General features: G+C 38.4%; 1 protein-coding gene across 4 annotated transcripts in view; it reads left to right on the forward strand.

Moving 5' to 3' along the window:
• Positions 1-18744, forward strand: part of LOC104689428 — a 143169-nt gene that overhangs the window by 38254 nt on the left and 86171 nt on the right. For all 4 annotated transcript variants that reach the window (XM_019285961.2, XM_019285958.3, XM_019285960.2 and 1 more), the window contains one exon: positions 11283-11331. In XM_019285961.2, coding sequence (XP_019141506.1) covers positions 11283-11302 — 20 coding nt within the window. In that variant the 3' untranslated portion in view covers positions 11303-11331. The remainder of the gene's footprint in view (positions 1-11282; positions 11332-18744) is intronic.

Raw genomic sequence — 18744 nt, forward strand, 5'->3', positions numbered from 1 at the left:
CTGAAAAGTCTAGTGCACTACTGCTGGTGGTGGTGTGGTGGGCACTGGCTTATTGAGAGGATTACAAAAATCCTTCATGAAAGGTAGTTATGCAATCAAATTTCTGAGGCAAGTTTCTTCTCAGCTGTTAGCATCTGGGTTCCATTTTGCCATGAATAGGTGACTGCCTCTTGGATTTATTTGTTTCTTACTTTTTAATAGGGAGTATAGCATGTATTCCTGTTTGCTAGGAGGCAGCTGTTGCTTTTTTTTCTTTTTCTTTTTCCTCTTGTATTTTACCATTGTCTTCCAGCTTCAAATAAACATATTATAAATGAAACATACTAATAACGTTAGTGCTGTGTGATGTGCTAATGCAGTAGGTAGGGAAATAAATTTGTCTGAAGTCAGTTTCAGTTTTGGAAATTTAACTTACTCCCCTGAAGTATCTGAAACAATGAAATGTACATTCTGTTTTGTGTTTAATTTCTTCTTTTTCCTCTTTCCCCAGTGACTCTTACTAGTGAAAGGCTTCCAGCCTAGAAGTGATGGTTATTGAAAGTTCAAATAATAGAAGGCTCAGTATGTGAAGAAACGCACAGCCTTTTAGGAGCTCAGAGCCTCCAGTGCCATTGACTTAGAGTGTAGTGTCATAGTTTTGGCCATCATCTCTTCCAGAAGTGACTGATGCACAAGTGGAAGCTGGAAGTTACTGATCACCTCACACCGATTAATAGGTAGATCACAACCTGCACAGTGCTCTAGATCATCATTTTCTGGGACCTCCTGGCAATATACGTAAGGCTTGGGGATGAAAAGGATAAAACCCTTTTAAATCAATTAGAATTTTGTCATTGACATGAAGTGGGGAATCATATGGTCATAAAGTACCAGGCCAAAACTGTGCTTCTAAACATAGAAAAAATAAGGTTGAAAATAAGTTACTCTAATTGAGTAGTTGAAATCAAAATGCAAAACAAACAAAAGAAACCTTTGGACAATACGTTCAATATACTTTCTACCAGCTCCCCAGTAAAACAAAGGTAGTTCACAACCAGTGAAGCCTGTTTTCCTGTGAAACCATTTTTTGAGGTTAACTTTGGTATTTAAAATAGTATGTGAGTCTGGTGGAAGCTTTCTCCATCACGTAATGAAGCAATTAGGTCTTTTTCTTCCACAGATTTTCCATATTTACTCATGGGAATGCCAAGAAAATTTTACTCCTCTATTCATTTGACCTATATTTTTTATGGAATGGAGATCCCAACACTACTGAGTTTCTATAAAATACACCTGAAACCTCTGATCATAACTTTGATCAATATTGGCCAACAATTTGAAGAGGTTAGGTTGGCATAGATGCCCATGGTTTAATCACATACACACTCAGCTTCCCAACCTCAAAATCAAGGGAAAAAAATGAATGTGTTATTTCTAACAGAAAACCCTTTTAAGAACAAACAGAGATTTTATACAACAGGAACTGCAAATATGCTTAGTTGTAATAATGCTTCATTTATTAGATAATAAGAATTCAAAACAGTTTTCTAGAAGGAAAGAGATTTGTATTTGTCAGAAAAGCTCTACTAGTTACTGGTTCCAGTGCTTCCCTATGTTTCTTAATGCATTGCCCAAAGCAGAAAAAAGTTTGTTTAAAAATGAAAGAAATGCCAGACACCACCCTCCTCTCCTGCAGCCACCCTGCAGCAATTCTGACAATAGGACCCATCTTTACAAACTGAGACAGGAATAAATTTTCAATTGAATCTTCAAGAAGGAGAAGGTTGTGCAAGATTTCTGCTAGTTATACTGTGTTTGAATGAAAAGTGTTTGTGTTCCACACTTAAGTGTATAGTCTTGTCTTTTTTTATGACTGGGTTTAGAGTGTCTATCCACCATAATTTATCTGCATCCTAATCTTGTCCTGTCTTGGATATATTCCTTGCTGGCTTCACTGAGAACATCCTTCCCTTCCTGTCATTTTCAAATTTTGTCTGTTGATTTGGCCTTCTCTTCTGCCTCAAGGAACTGGCAAAGCTTCACTCCAGCCTGTATTTTGTTTTTTATCTGTACTTCTGTTCTTTTCCAGCCATGATAAGTTCAGTGCTGTTAAAGTCTTTCTAGAGCTATTGCTGTGGTTTTGTCTTTAGTGCCGGGCAACGTGAGGTGTGAGTTCCCAGAACAAACACCTGAGGAGTCACATTTTCTTTAGGGGGCCTGCAAAATAATCTTGTGATAAACATTTGTCTGGAGAGAGAGAGAGAGGAGAAGGACTGCAAAAACTGTTGTGTTTGCCTCACCTATCTGCTATGTTAAGATTTCAGACTTCTCAGGTGTAGGTAACTGCATTTCTTGTAGCAATCACATTCTTTCATGGTGTTTCAGGCATAGTACAGGTCTGCTCTTCCATTTCAATTCCCATGTTAGATAGGAACGTTGACATTTGTTGTGCTAGCCATTAGTCATTCCATTTGTAACATATATTCATTTTATGGTGGATTATTTAAGATCCTTTCCAGGATTTTTTCTTAAACTGTTAATGTACTTGAGGACAAGTTAGAGGGGAGGGTAGTTAGTGAGATTTAAGCTTTTGCGATATGAATGATTTCCACCGGTTTTTGGTAGGAGGCTGTTGCACAGATCATGGAAATCTGTTGGTGCCAACAGCCTGTGACAGAGCAACAGGCTCAGCTTTTACAGAATAGATTTTTTTGTGGGTTTTTTCATATTATTTTTTTTCCATTTCTGTTTAGTAATTTTTTTCTCCATTATCTCTGTTGAGTATACATATTGAATTGGAGATACCCAGCAGTGCTTACTGAAGGCATTCACATGTCAGGAGCCAGACCTTCCACACACTTTTATATTGACTATAAGGGTTGGGTTCATTCTCTGTGCCTTTTGCTTTTAGGTGGGTATATTCTTCTGATTTTTTTTTTACTGATTGCAGATGTTATCATGACATGCAGTTTTTGAGACTAGCCAGCAGCCTTCTCTGGCAAGGTGAGAGGAAACAAAGTTTTGGCTTAAGTACTGTGCATGAGTTTAGGTGTAAATACTAAAAACCTGTAGGTGCCATGTTAGACTGTGCAACATGCCCAGTGCTTCAGAAGCCTCCATTGATTTTAAATGTGTATGAGCTTTGTTTCTGTTGCTGCGACCCTGACTTTTTTTGAATTAGAAAAGACGTGCCAACCTCCATGCCATGCGCCTGTTACTACTAATGCCTACGGGGTTTTTTCAGTCTCATATGCTTTCATATGTAAATTGGCTATCGAGTTCCACCTTCAGTTTTAACCAGTAATAACTTCATTGCTTGCAGTGCAATTTGCACTGGTGTAATTTAGATCAGAATCTGGATGCATAGGTAAATGTGTGCATGTATGCACACATGTAATGCCTGCTTTTTTGCGTATATATATAAGCACTTTCCTTTTACAGTTGAAAATGAGAGGGAGAATCTGTTGATTAATTATATACTGATCAATTTTAGAGCAAATAACAGGAGGAAAATAAATCATTTTAAGTAGTAGGTGGATTTTGGAATCATGTACACACACACACCTTTACAATGTATTTCAATTCTTGTCTGTCACAAGCAGGAACTTTTTCTTCTTCCCCTGACTTTCAATTCTGAATTTTTTGCAAGCCCCAAATCTCATTTTTAGTTGACTTTGGGGAAAATGGTGGCAGAGATATTATAAAAAAAAAAAAAAAGAAGAAAGGGAAGAAAACCCCCCTCGAAACAGCTACGCCAGCCCCCACTTCTATACCACCAGCACAAACATGGAACACATTTTAGCAGAAGTGCCCCAGCTCTATCATATGTGCTGTGCAGAGTCATCATGGCCATGGTGCATAGCTGAGAGCCGGAAAGCAAACAGCTGCTGTAGCCTGATTTGAGTTAAAATAGTGTCAGTGTTTAGTCTGGCGCAGTGCTTCAGGAGAGATTGGCAGCTGGGTCAAACAAAGTCATTCCATTGGCTCCCTTCCCAGTAAGCTTCTGCTAGTATTTAGGTACTAGTGCAGCCTAGGCCCCTTTTCTCAGGGATAGCCTAACATCTGACCGCACCCTCTTTGCTTTTTAAAAAATGCCTTTTCACTCTTTAAGATAAATCGTCTATTATACAATCTGCCACTAATTGTATGTTAAGACTGTTTTTCTCTCGAAAGCTGACGCATCCTGCTCTCAACGTGGTGTAGAAAGCGGGCTGTTACAGTGCTGGATTAATAAAAGGGGCCTTTATGGTTTGTGAAAGAATATCTCTGTGCTTAGGCAGGAAACTTTTTGATCCACAGAAAAGCCAGACGACATCTAGGTAAGGCCGTGTATCAAATCTGCTTTTATGGGAGAGTGGGGCAGCGAGCGCTGTTAATTGCAATTGCTTCAAGTTTGCATGCCCATTTTGATAAGCTTTTTAGAAAGTTTAGGAAATAGCTGCTCCTGCGTCTCGAGCCCTTTCTCTCCTCCCTCCTCCTCACTCCTCCTATGCCTTTACTGCTTGCAAAAGCTTGTAATGATCTGCTTAGTTTTGGCTGGAATACACGCGGACGCTTCGCTTCTTTTTGGAGAGGGGTTTCTTGCAGAGGCAAAAAAGTTCTGCTGTTGGATCCAAATGCTGTTAGAAGTGGAGTGGCTGGGGAGAATTTACAGGGAAAGCTTTCCACTGTTACAGACTGCCTGTGCAATCATTTAAAAGTAGTTGAAAACTGCTTTGAACTAACAAGGGTTTAATTACGGAAAAGTTTAACGTGGCGATGGAAGGAATATTAAGTAAGTTGTCTTTGTCTCATACTTTTTAATTTTAGTTGTTGCTTTAGCCTGTTGGGTCACATTTTTTGTCAGCACTGAAGGCTGCCATGAATTGGTAATGAGGGCCCCTTTTGCACATGATTTTGGCACTTGGCCAAAATCAACTTCCCAAGGCAAGCTTTCTCTAAAAGAACCTGAAGCATTTTTTTGTGATTAGGAATCATGTCTGAAAGCTGCCACAACCAGTTGTGTAGGCATGTCAAAATGACTTTATACAGTATATCTGAAGCATTTGGGGGGGAGGGTCTGTTTTTTCCTCTTGTACCAAATTGTTGCTATTATCATTCTAAATTTCCGCAGCTTACGCACCTCCAAAAACCAGGCTACAGAGAGCTAAGGCATAATGAGGATCGTTGGTATCTTTGTATTTTTCAACATGCCAAAGCAGCACTAATTGTCACATTTAAGCAAGATACAGTATTAGGGGTTGCTTAAAACACTTGTAGACTTAAAGCAGATGAATCTTTAAACTTTTAATCTCAGTAAATTATGCTCATTGAACAGTAAGTAATGATATTTTCGAGAAGTTTCTCTGTTTGAATTGTATGAGTGGAGCTTTTTGATATATCTATTTAAAAAATACATGCCTGGATCCACTGGGGGGAAATTTGCAAGGAAAATCTTGGATGTACCTTTGGATTTATTCCATTTCCTTGAAATCTGGGTATGGGTCTGATCTGTGAGACGGGGAACAGGAGCTGGGTAGTCCTTTGTTGTTCAAAAGGGGGAAAGGGAGTTAGTCTAAACATTAATAAGGAGCTGCAAAAGTTCACGTTTCAAGTGTGCTCAAAGTTCTGAAATTTGTGGAGATCATCAGTGCAATAAATGGGTGATTATTCCTCACTGATATTATATAAACAAGTTTGGCACTGTAGGTGAATACATTATTATTGTAAACTTGAACGTTCTGTGAATTTAATCTGTGAATTGGAAATTAAGGACCTCCTATTACATGCTGTGTATGCCCTACCCCAGTGTCGTTTCGACATGTGTTCAATGTAAAGACAAAATGCATTAGGCAGCAATTTTGGCAGGTATTTTTATTTTAGATTTCTGCACTTGTGGCTGTAGCCGAGGAGTTGCTCGTTCCTTCCTATGTGTGTTGTTCATTTATAAGCAACACCATCTTTCGGCAGCAATATCGATACGGAACAGCCTTTTCGCACCTTCCCCTGCCCCCTGCCCCCAGCCTTGATCCCTTTTGTTGCTGTTAAAATGGGCTTTACAGGTATTGTGTTTCTTCTGTTAAACTGTATTTTCTGTAAGATGTTGGGGGGGTGTGTGTGTGTGTGTGTGTGTGTTTTTCCTTTATTACATAATGCAAGACACAGCTACACTGGGAGACAACTCGAGCTTTACAGACTCCCTGAATCAGTACTTTCATGTAACTTGGCTGGGAGAGTTTGTTCATTGTTACATTGCAGCAGACTGAGTTACAGTACTCAAAAGTCTCCTACAAGTTTAACTATAGCAAGTTGTATTTGTGATGAAAATAAGCAGACAAGATGAACATGTTGCAAACGAATAGATGGAGAACATTAGTAAAATAAAACTCATATAACTTAATTGCATTTTTCTGGGGCTTTTGTAAAGTTTTACAACAGGGGAAAAATATGTCACTGTTGAATCCTATTTTAATGTAAAGCATTGCCAGAAAATGATCATACTTGGTGCAAATGTAAATGTGATAGTAGAGTTTTTGCAAATCATTATGGAATTTATTTGCTGGTGTGTGGAAGTAGTTTCTCCTGAGTTACTGAATTAGGTACTCTTAATTTAAAATATGCACAAACCCACCTTGTTACTGTAAAACTAACTTTAAAACGTTTTACTATGATATTCCTAGTTTTGCCTAGAAGGCTTTACTGTGAAATAATGAACACATCCTAGTGTACTACTTCTAGAGGTTTTCTTTTCTATTTTGGTTGGTGAAGGGCTGTATTTTAAATCACAGCAAGTTATTCTCCAAAAATTTTGTGAACAGTTTTTAAATCCAGAATATTTTTTTTCTGGTAGCATGACTGAAATGTAAAACCTAATATATGAAGTAACAAGGTTTTTCTTAAAAAATTAAAAAATTAAAACTTTATAAATTTGGCTTTTGATTGCAGACACCAAATAAACATTTTCCTTCATCAAGAAATCTATTGTCGGTATGAACATAAAAAAGTCATGTTTTCATCAGATAAATCAGCATTCTGTATTCAGAAGTTTAAAATGCATAGACACTGCATTCTATTTTAAAATCCAAAACCAGTAGATTAATGTTTCTTTATAAATAGGCTGATAAATAACTGGTTAGTTACTTTTCCTGAGATTACAAAAAGTGAAGAATATAAAGTATTGTCCATTGTGCCATTTTCATTTTTAACAGCCCTCAGGAATAATGTGTCTCTAATCTTCCTACTTGGAGGGTTTTATGTTTTCTATTTGTTTGCAAACATATTGAGAAAGAGTGCAATTATAAAACTTAACTTCGTTGTAATTTTGTATCTTAGATTTTGCTCCATAGAACTGCTGAACTCTCAGTTACCCATTTCAGTGCAGTAAATCAATATATTTTCCATTCAGAAAACAAATTCTTGCTTTTTAGTTGGTATTTTTATTGATCATTAGACATTCATATTTTAGTAGTGCAGTGTAAGTGGTACATATTGTTATGCTTTTGAATAAAAGTTACAAATGTATTTATAAAATACTTTCACTTACATGAAAGAAAAAGAACCCTAAACATCGTGGAATACTTTCAGTTTATCAAAACATTGGTCTTGTAAAAATAGCTTTATTTCTCAGTAGATTCTGCTGCATGTTTTAAAACTTTAGAAATGAAACAGGGCTGTTTTATTTTGTCTTATGGGTTTGTTGTTTTTTTAGCATGGATTTCTTTCATATAAACTAAGCACTTTGTTCTATATGTTCTAAATTCCAGCAATGAGATAAATAAATTGCTGGATTGGATGGAACATAATTATTGAATTTTGGCAGAACTTCAGTGAACTCTGCCATGAAAGATTAATGTGCACAGTGCTCTCTTAGATTCTAAAGTAACAGAGTAAGATAAGGGGAGTGCATAACAGGCTCCAACCTTTGTGGTTTAGAGAAAATAGAAAACCATGGGCAAATGTTAACTTTTGGTATAAGCTGCTAATGATAATATTTTGTCATCTGGGTGATAAAAACTACAGGAGTAGACAAGAAAATCCAATTTAACACAAATTCTCTCCACTTCTTTCTTGCTCTGCTTCCCATTTTTCAGTATTAGAATAGCCACGGTTGCTCTATGTTCCTAGGAAAAGGAGAACAGAGCAGGCAGGGTGCTTACGGTATCCAGTAATGTAATGTCCTTATGGAATCCCTCCACATCTGCATGTGTTGTATGTGGGTTTTCACTACAGGCATGTTTTTGGTTTGTGATTATGGTGCATTGATTTCAGAATACAAGTAAAATTGTACTGGCTGGATGAAGGCTACATGTAGTCATAGTAGTGGTTGTTATTATTCCTTCTCTCGTCTGTCTCTATCAAACCTTGATTTGTTAAAACATTTGCTTCAATTGAGAAATTGTGGTTATAATCACAAAATCTTTTTCCTGTTGGCTTTTAAATAATTACTGCCCCCAAATAATGTTTTTAATTGAGAACAAAGATGCATTGTCCTGCCAGTCAGGCTCCGCTGGCAGGACCAATAGGATTGCAAAGACTTTTTAGTATTTTCAGTCAGTTCGCTATAGGGGAGAACAGGCACGACATCCACCCTGCTCTGGGGAAAGCACTGCCTCTTTGCCGACTGCTCCCTGCTCCTGGGAGCAATCCCTCTGCCTGCTTGGCCTCTCCAGCACCCTGAACCTGAGCCCACATGTTTTCCTTTCCTCAGATATGTGCAGCCCCAAGCACCAGCCCCTGCACCTGGCCCCAGAGCTGGTTTCCAGCAGGGCTCAGGGATGGCAGCACGATGGGCAGGCTCCAGCATGGTTGCAGACGTGGGGGCTGCCTGACTGGCTGGGCATGGGAGGATGGCTCAGTGCACCCAAAATGACTGGAATCAGAGGGAGTGAGGCAGGGAGGATGCATCCGTGGTAGGATTTTTCCTCTGTTTGCTCCTTGCTTCCCGACTGTTAACCTGATGCTAAGGCCGAGTGTGCTCGGCTGAGTGTTTTAAAATGGCAGGTGTCCAGAATCTTGGATGTATTTCGTGACTTCAAAGACATTTCTTCTCTCCTTCCCAGTCACATCCTTAAGCTCATGATGACAGCATTACAAGTGGGATAGTTAAAGAGGAATAAGGGCAAGGGACTGATCCAGTGCCCATTGCAGTCAGCAGAGAGAATCCCCCTGACTACGTGTCTTTGGATCCCACACCCTGTGACCTGGTTGCTCTTCCCCCTTAGTTCCTGATGTCACTAGCATGACTGTCATTGCCATCCTAACTCAAGCAGCTTCCTTGTCTTCGTTGGCACTCCTCAAAGAGGGAGGTTTACTGAATAAAAGGCTTGAATGTGCCGTCCTTGTGTTGTAAAGAAGCAGTCTGAGTATTTACAGTCCTTTCCCTTGTCCTTCTCCCCTTCTAGAAACGACTCTTGTTCCTGACCTTGATTTATCAATTCATATCACCATTTCAAGTGGAGTTCAGTATGTGCAGCTACCTGTCTTCTAGTGCATTCCCATTAAAATGCTACATTTGTGTATATCCAAGATGAAATGAATTTACATTCTAGGCCTATTGTTTGGATAGTCAGGCATAATTTTCTTTCAGCAAGGTTGGTTCCAAAATACCTTCATCTTCAAACAAAAAAAAGGATATTTTTATCTTTTTTAGAGTACCGTAGGGTGCTTCAGTCTTTGTTTGCCCTATAAATGTGTTTAGTTGGGAAATCTTTAACAAGTTATATTCAGAGTGTGTCTTATTTTAAAGTAGACAATGATCCTTTTTTCTTTAAATTAATTCATAGAAATGAACATTTTTTTAGCAATGTTAAAATGTTACCACAGAAAACTAAAGAATAGTAGAAGGAATATTGTGACTTCTTTGCATGGGTAATAAATGTATTTGCAGTGTGAAATTAAGTTGTGCTTTTACAGCAGTGGGGTTACGGACAGTTGAAATACTCAATCTTAGAATATTATAGATGCTTCTGCAAAAGTATCTATACTTTTCACTGACCCAGTGAACACCCCCTATATAATTTTAATGCCTTTTAATTTTGGCTGAATGTTGAAACGCCTACCAGGTGTCGTGTGTGAGGCCCCGAGATGACCAAACAAAAAGGTGCATTAAAGCAGAGCCTGCTGTTCCCCCTCTGCTGACCCAGAGAGTCCTGCCTACCGCAGGAGAAGCAGCTCCCAGGGGTGCTGAGCCAGGGGCTCTGGGCCCCGCTGCCCCGGAGCAGCTGCGCGGAGCAAGGCGGGAGAGAGAACGGAGCGAGGGCAGGAGCGAAGCCAAGGCACTTGTGACTGTACAGAGCATTTGTTCTGCCTGGTAGAGAGGGAGCACAGTGGCTGGTTTAGGATCTGAGCTCTGCTCTGAGCCTTTCTCAAAGTGGGGCCAGTGTCTTGCAGCTGTGATCCCAGAGCCCTTGGCAGAGTGCAGAGAAGTTATGCGGGCAGAGCACTGGGAGAAGGCTTAGTCCTGTGAGGGAGCCTCTGGGGCTTCATGAGTTACAGCAAAATTTAAGACCTGAATTATAGGCTGAAAATATGAGACAGGTGAATGTGGGTTCTTATATATATATATAACTATGTGGAAACCTTCCTTTCAAGCATAGTAATGGATTATTAAGCAGAATAAATTATACTGAAGACATATTTGGGTGCTCTTTAAGTTACCTGCACATTGTGCAGGTCAGCAGAGCAAATTATCCTAAAACATAATCTGTAAAATGGTGTACTTTGTGTTTTACAAATTTGCACATCCCAGTGTCCATTTCTGAGCAGTCTGTCCCTGGGCATGCCACATCTCCCAAGGGCTGAGTGTTACAAATGTTTGATCTTTCCCTTCCACCGAGACGTACAAAATCTTGCATGTCAACATTGCAGTCTTCCAAAATATAGAAAGAGTCTTGTGAAGAAGAGTTTTGCAGACATCTGAAACTTTTTTTTAATTGTGAGAAATGAGGAACAGTGATGTAAAAAAACCTGTTATACTTGAGTGGGGCAACGGGGAGTAAGGGAGGAAGGTTTGAGTTTAGAAAACCCAACCTAGTGGTGTAGCTCACAGTGTTTGCAGCCTATGAAAATATTGATGACAGAATTGAAATTGTGTTATGCTGGCAGATCACAGCTGAAATTTCTTTTCTGTGGTCTCAGAGCACGGCTGAAGCAGCCGAGTCTTTGACTAAAATACCACTGTATTAATAGTAGGAAAGAAACAAACACTGGAAAGGAATTCCAAATACTTACAAGGTATCTCATTTAGGGACATGCATTAGTTTGGTAAATGTCAATTCCCAGACTGGTAATAATGATTGTTACTGTATCCCCTTTATGACTTTCAGAGCAAGAGAAGCCAACTTGAGGACCATGCATATTGTGATACCCGCAGTGGTAAGTACCCTAACTGCAATCAAGTTTATTACATTTTTGTAGAGTAGAGGCCTTTTCAAGACCACACTTGATGCAGCTTAGTCACACAACAGCTTCAAATGGCATTCTGGAATAATAGGGCAGTAATGTGATACAGTCTATAATGAAAATCAGTGTAAAGCACAGGTGGTTGCAAGTATTTGTGTGGTCAGATATAAAACCTTTGCTATGGGTACAAGCTACTGCTGTCCCATGTGAGGAAAGCATAATTAAAAGTGGTTTCCAGATGTGCTGGCACACATCTGCCGCTTTTAAAAGGGAATTTTGCAATTACAAGTTGAATTGTATTGCATTCATCGTTATGAAGTTGTTGATGGTTTTTCAGGTAATAAAAAAGCTGGAGGCATCAACACCCCCACTGTAAAATTGAGGCGTCTTTAGACAACAGCATTTTGTGTTCACATTGTGTTCTTAGGATTTTTTCTGTGGGTAGTTCATAGTTGAGCTGTAGCAAATATGCAAAATTTTTCTGGACAAAAGTTAACACTTATTTCATGAAAACATGAGAGTTCATTCCATGCTAATGATTTCATTTTTTACCAGGTAGATCTAGCAAATTTGTATGGTTTTGTTTGTTTGATTGTTTTCAGTGCAGTTAATAAATGATATTGTAAAAGATTAAGATTTCGTTTCTTTAAACAAATTTTCAAGATGAGGTAATAATCAGGAAACAAGAAAAATACGATATGTTAAAAATAGACCTTTAATTTTGTTTCACACAGAAAGCAGAAAATCTCTACTTATAGGCTTCCATGATGCATCCTTAATTGAGCTATCTGGAAGAAAATAAATCAGGAAAAAAATTAGAGAATGTGCTAGGCTTTAAAATATTGCTAAGAGAAGATTTCAGGCCTTTTGTTTTAGCTAAATAAGCAACATGTTTGCCCTAACATCCCACTAATTTTGTTAAAGCTAGTATTTCCCCTGGAAATGTTGCTATTAAAATAAAATCCCTGTTTCAGAAGTAAGTTTTTGCAGTTCTAGAAGTTTTAATTACTGCTGCTGCTTGGAACAAGCACAAGGGAAGAATGCTGTGCCTGCCACCTTCTTACTGACTCTTCTTCTAGCACTGCAGTTACTCATAACTATGATTTTGAGTTGATTTTGAAAAAAATGAAGGATGTGATGTACTGCTCTGGGGGTCTTGGACTGGTGGCCAGGCTGCTAAATGACAAGAGAAGATTTTCTAGGATGTCCTGTGTAATATTGCTTGATGTTTGCACAGGTTTTCTTTACTTCCACAGACATGACTTGTAGCCTCCCTTTTCAAGTGAGAGTCTAATCCTTAGCAATTGTCTTAGGGAAATATTGGCACTGAGTAAATCAAATGGATTTCTGGATATTTCCTCTTAGTTGGACTCTTTCATAAAGCAGTTGTTTTTTCCATTTAAATCTTTCTTTCTTGACTAAGCAGAATCTAAACTCTCTTTTGAAGTATGTGAATATCAGAATAATATGCAGAAGATTTAGTCAGAAAAATGGCCTCTGAGACCAAATAATTTTTAATTTAAAACTTTACATGTAGTCTGTACTTAAGTTTTTGGATTAGCTTTTCTGTCTGACACCTTGTAAGTTCTTACAAAAGCATTGGTGGATTCAGTGAGGGATGCAAAAAGCAACCTTGGTAGCAAATTGCCCTTTGTGTTTGATTTTTATGGAAGAACATAATAACTTGCTGTGGTCCTGGTGCTGCTAAACAAGAGTGCTCTGACTTTAATAATTTCATGCCTCTGAGACAAAGGGTCCAGATCAGCTCATTGCATCTTGTCTGTGAATGGGGATACACTGACGATACAATGAAATGGATGATAATCAACAAGAAGAATATTAATAATGTCATAGTGAAAATGCTGATTTTGTCAATACTGGCTACTAGCACATCTGATGGTTTTTTTAATATATATACATTGTGATGGCTATGGCATATTATAAATGCTCTATTGTGGCATAAAGACTTCATATTTGTGCTTTCAGTGACAGTTTTACAAGGATGTATTTACTAACACATGCACATACATTTAATATTAAACCCCATTTAAATCACTCTTTGCCCAGGCGGTAGGATTTTAGCACTGAACCGTTATAAGTTTGGGTATTTTTCTGGAAAAATGCCATTTGACATCAAACTTAGAAAGGTCTAAAAGAATACAGACATTCAGATGTGAAAATGTGCAAAATGAACACTACCTGGCACTTAAATCACACTCTGCTGCAATTAAGACTTGTTAATAGTCACTCCTCTGAACTGGCTGCTCACATCAGAGACCAGCCCTGGCCAGACCCTCACGGTTTTGTACATGACCATTTTGTATAAAGGGTCAGCTTCCACAGAAGGTCAGCTGGGATAGTAAAAAGAAATAGTTTACTGAAAAAATAGGTTATTTAAATATTGGGGAGGTTGCATCCTTGGCAACCTGCAGAATTTTGAGTGCTTTTTGATTATTCACATACCTATTACTTCAAAAGCAAAAGGCTGCCCTGAATGGGGGAGATGTCAAAAAGGCTTTTGGGGCACGAAAATTGTTTTGGGGTGTTTTTGTGCATCAAGGGGCACAACAAAGGCGCTTTATTGGAGGGTGAAGATCCTGCCCTGACTGATAGATGTAGGAGACAGCCTCCCAAAGTGTATCACCCCCCAAGGGCAGCAAATCTGTCCAGTGTAGCTCAAACAGATGAGACACTGCTCCTCTGGGGTATAAACCTCTGCCAGATATACAGTACAATTCTATAAGAGGCCAGGGAGTTGATGACTGTGAGTGGAGAATCTGTTACCATTGCTCCTATGTATTTCCAATTTTGCAAGGATTTCCTCTTCTGAAAATCTATGTCCTGTTTTTTGGGTAGTATTCCAGATTCAACAAGTGCAGTGCTCCTTATTTCACCCAGAAAAGAACCAAGAGTCCCTGCTTCATGCTGCATTTTATCTCTATTTAGAATGTATTTTTTTTTGTCTTGGGCTTTGAAATGTTGATTTTAATATTTTCTTGTAAATCAGGAGCACTACCAGCACTTTTTATGCTTCCCAGATGCCCATTCTTCACCTTAAATTAACGACTTCTGGATGTGACTTCACAATCAGTTGCTATAAGAATATGGTCTATACTGTTAGAAGTCATTGGCTAAGGACTTGGGAAGACTAAGCCACAGCAAAAAAAAAAAATACTCTTTAATATTAAGACTGATTTTTAAAAAGTATGTCCCTAAGATGAAAAAATTCAGGGAGGAGAAAGAAAGACACATCCAAAATATTGCTACAAGTATTCATCAAATATTTTGATTAAATGACTTTACAGAATTGAAGATAGATCAAAAGTAATTATCATGTGTGTCAAGATTTTTTTGAAGCTTCAGAACTTTCTGCTCTCTGAAATAGAAAAAAGATAAACTATCATTTAGCTTATAAATAAAGGTCAAGGAAAGGTGAATCAGATGAAATTATATACTTGCTATCAGCATATATTGAAATATTTCATTTTGACTTGCTTTTCTACATCTATATTAGTCTTTGGGAGGAAGAAAACCAAAAAGATAATTTTGAACTTAAAACTAGAACTTTTTAATCTTGAAAGTATCTAAATAGAATATTTGAGCAATTTCAAAATGCTCTCTGCTTTTTTAAATGAAAAGCAAATTGACACATTTCCTTGCAAATAACTTTATTTTTAAAGAAAGGGCCTTTTTTGAGGCAAAATTGTCTAAAATATTTCCTGCTTACTCTATCATGTGACAAACATATATTTTGCACTTCTTCAATTGTTGTGCTTGTGATTTTGTACAATGTGAAGCATTGTACAAAAATTATCATTTTAAGCTGTGAGTTTTCATGTTCATTCTTAAAGAGAAAGAAGTACGTGATAGCAGAGATATATGGAAAATCTAGTTTCAAAGGCTTTGGCTGTGAATAAGTCTCATACACTCATGGAAATAAGAGCACTGAAAGCACCAGAAGTTGTGTGCTTAGTGATTTACTTGAGGTCAGTGTGTGTTACGCCATTATGAATACATTACATAAGACCTGCACATAGATAGTTACACTGCAAATAATTTTGAATACAGCCATGCAGTAATTGCTGCCCTGAGCTTTCACCTCCTTTGGGTTTTCCCCTGGTGCCTGGGAAGCCTGTGCAGTGCATGTCTTGAGCCAGAGCAGTGTGAACAGCAGCAAGACAGAGTCCTTGGGATACCAGGGGTGTTCTCTGAGGAGGCCTCATATTCTACTGCCAGCTGGGTGACTGATCACTTGCCTTCTCCCAGCATCAGCCCTCCATTTAACTGGGGGGAAATCCCTTGGTATTTTGCTACTTCCTAATATCATCGTGTTGAAATGTTTCAGTGTTGTTTCAGGAAGGCTTAAAGGCACAGCTCTTAATAGCATTGTCATTCAAACTGGTTATACCTTGCTTTTTTACAGTTCTTGTGAAGGAATATCTGCTTTCAGCCAGAAATGTGAGCACTGTGCCTTCTATTCTTGTGCAGGGTCATCAGCTGTGGCAGTAGCACTGAAGACAAATATATCCCCTCCTCTCCTGTCTTGCATAACCTTTTCTATTGTTTGCTAATTGAGTGCTTCAGAGTTGAGGTTGCTTCTGATCAGTGCTGGCTCAATTACTAGACATACAGAAGGGTAAATATGTTCTGAATATTATTTTCACTTTTCTGTGATGCAGCTAGGAGAGGTTTTTATTTTGAGCTATCCAGTCTCTTGTTAGACCTGCCTTCCAAGTCTGGATGATTAAAGGGATATTGTATATCTCTGAGAAAAGAGCTTTAGCTGTTCAGGGTCAGAACATGAGTTTCTGTCAGTAGCTCAGTTAAAATGCATGTCTGTGCAGTGTGTGCAGTTGCTGTTGACAGACACTCCCTGTTAGCTGGGACTGTGTTGGTAGTCTGGAGCATTATATCCCATTTTGGGCACTCAACAGCAAGAAGGGGGCAGAGTACAGTGACAATAATCAGAGATCCTGATTTACAAGGAGGTCTGATTTACAAGGAATGTTTGAATCAAGTGGAGTCATTAGCAAAATGTGTTAGGAAGGACGAGAATAACTGGTGGTGCATTGTGGACACACAGAGTGTGATTCCATGTGTTCTCTTCAGCCTATCCTCCCATTCCCTCTACCATTTTCCACATGCTCCTATTACTGCCCACCCCAACACATACAGTTTTCTAACTTGTCAGGGGGAATTCATGCACAGTGCTTCTTGTTGTTAAGTTTATAAAGAGTTGGTTGGGAAAATTTAACTTCTTTCGTTACAATTAACGTCTCACGTTAGGCAAACTGATTTGTATGGCAAGAACTACTTTAGCATTGCTAAAAGAAGTCTTTTCAGCCTTTATCATTGCTCCTATTTCCAACTGTATTTCCTGGTGTAGTGCCTGAATACTTCCACTGCTTTCTGAAATAACAAGGAACAACCTTCTTGGAGCTCTTAGTCTGAGAGCAAATTCTCTCTGCCTTATTTTTATCTCCATCCCATGGGCATCTGCAATGTGCCACTGAAAATTCAGTGTGAAAGTCTTGCTTCAGAAAAGTGTAAATAGTGAGAAGTTCTTATCTAGCAAATTCTGGATAGATGAGGAAAAAAAACCCAAAACAAACAAAAAAAACCCAAACAACCCCAAACCCCAAATCCTTAACCAATTATAAATATTTTGGCTTCAGCATGGCAGCTTCCTAAATGGTAAGAAAGTGCCCATGGGAAGATCCTGTACTTACAGAATAGTTGAAGATAAATTGGAATTTGAACATTGTGGTAATTTTGTTTGGCTTTTACTTTAGCCTTTTCTTACCACTAAGTGAAACAGACATGTACAATGCTAAGAATGTGTGTCTAATGCTAAACAAATCCCTTTGTACATAAACCATGTGTACATGGAGTCTATTTTTCCAATGCATTCGGTAACATACTATAATTAAGCTTTGAGAACACACAAATGGCAAACCCTTGACAAAAATGGTGAGCTGTAAAGTCATACTGTGTAAGTTAGAGCTGCACCAGGATACTGTATCTTCCTTTAAAATATGACGGATATTGGACACTGAGAAATTAATCAAATGTCATCAAAGTTATATAGGTAATTTCTTGTCAAAACTGTTCAAAGTAATGTTCAGATTTTCTCTTTTGATGCGGACTGGGGAGTTTGTAGGGCAGAATATGTCCCATTATATGATAAAAACCACCTGTTCCTCCTGAGCTACCAGGTGTCTTCCTCACTAAGTGCTGACTGTTTGCCTCAGTGCTCTATAAAGCAAATTTACAGACCCTGTCTGCCAGGAAGTTCTCAAACTGGAAAGCAAACATAGGATGGAGACAAAATACACCGGGGCATCCAAACCAAGTCTGGTAGAGCAAATAGAAAACACCAACAAAAATAGATGGAGTGAGGGAGCAGAGGGTGTGTTGGAGATGTTTGTTTTCTTGAAGAAAATGAAGAAAATTCCAATTTGCGGTGTTTTGAATACAAGTGAGAAAAAAAAAAGGAGGAAAAAGAAAACCCAACTCTGTGAAACACAGGAAAGGAGGTACTAAAGTAAAACAATATAATTTATGATGGAGTGAAGGCCATGTGGTCTTAAAATATAGCAAGAAATGGGCAAGATAAGGATTCTAGAAAGCAAGTTTAGGTAGAAGCAGGTTTCATATTACCTACAGATCACTAGGAACTGTGAGGTTACTGAGTAGAAGGTGTGCACTAAAATCTCTGTGTGCACTGAAAACTAGAGTTTTCAAAGGCAAATTGAACTCTTTGCAGTTAAAGGCATATCTAGATTACATTAAAATATGACCAGCCGATGACCAGATCCTGGTTCATAGTTGGAGGTAAATTTGTTAAAATTCGTCCTGTTGAAACTGTGCAGTAGTATCACAGAATGTCAAGAGGAATCTTAGAAAAGAGCTTTTCTAGTCAGTATCTGCTTATTTTTAAGCAGTGTAATCCACTGGTGTGATGTGGTCTTTGAAACCTCATTTTTCTTTTTATCTTCTCAGCTAGAAATTTTTCAGTTTCCTTGGATTTAAAAAAAAAAGGAAAAAAAAGAAACTATTTCCTTTCATAAACTGATTGCTTATCAGCTATAGTCCTCCCAAGTTGTTCCAGCTTTTCACCGTTGAATTAAGCACAGATGCTTTTTTTTCAGGTGTTAGACAACACATTTGATGTTGCCTGCACCCTGACTTTTTCTGGTGTGGTTGATTTGCCAAGGTGCTGAAAACTTCTATTTGAACACCTTAAAGATGACAAACAAGGTCAAAATTGTGATACAGCAAGTGTAGGAATGAGGCAGTATCTGGTCTTTCTGCTGCCGTTCTGTGCTGGGCTTGTATTTCACTCAAAGCATAATTTGTCTTCTGAGCACAAAACAACTGATTTTT

Source organism: Corvus cornix, chromosome 1 (genome assembly GCF_000738735.6).
Source record: "Corvus cornix cornix isolate S_Up_H32 chromosome 1, ASM73873v5, whole genome shotgun sequence".
NCBI classification, from domain to species: domain Eukaryota; kingdom Metazoa; phylum Chordata; class Aves; order Passeriformes; family Corvidae; genus Corvus; species Corvus cornix.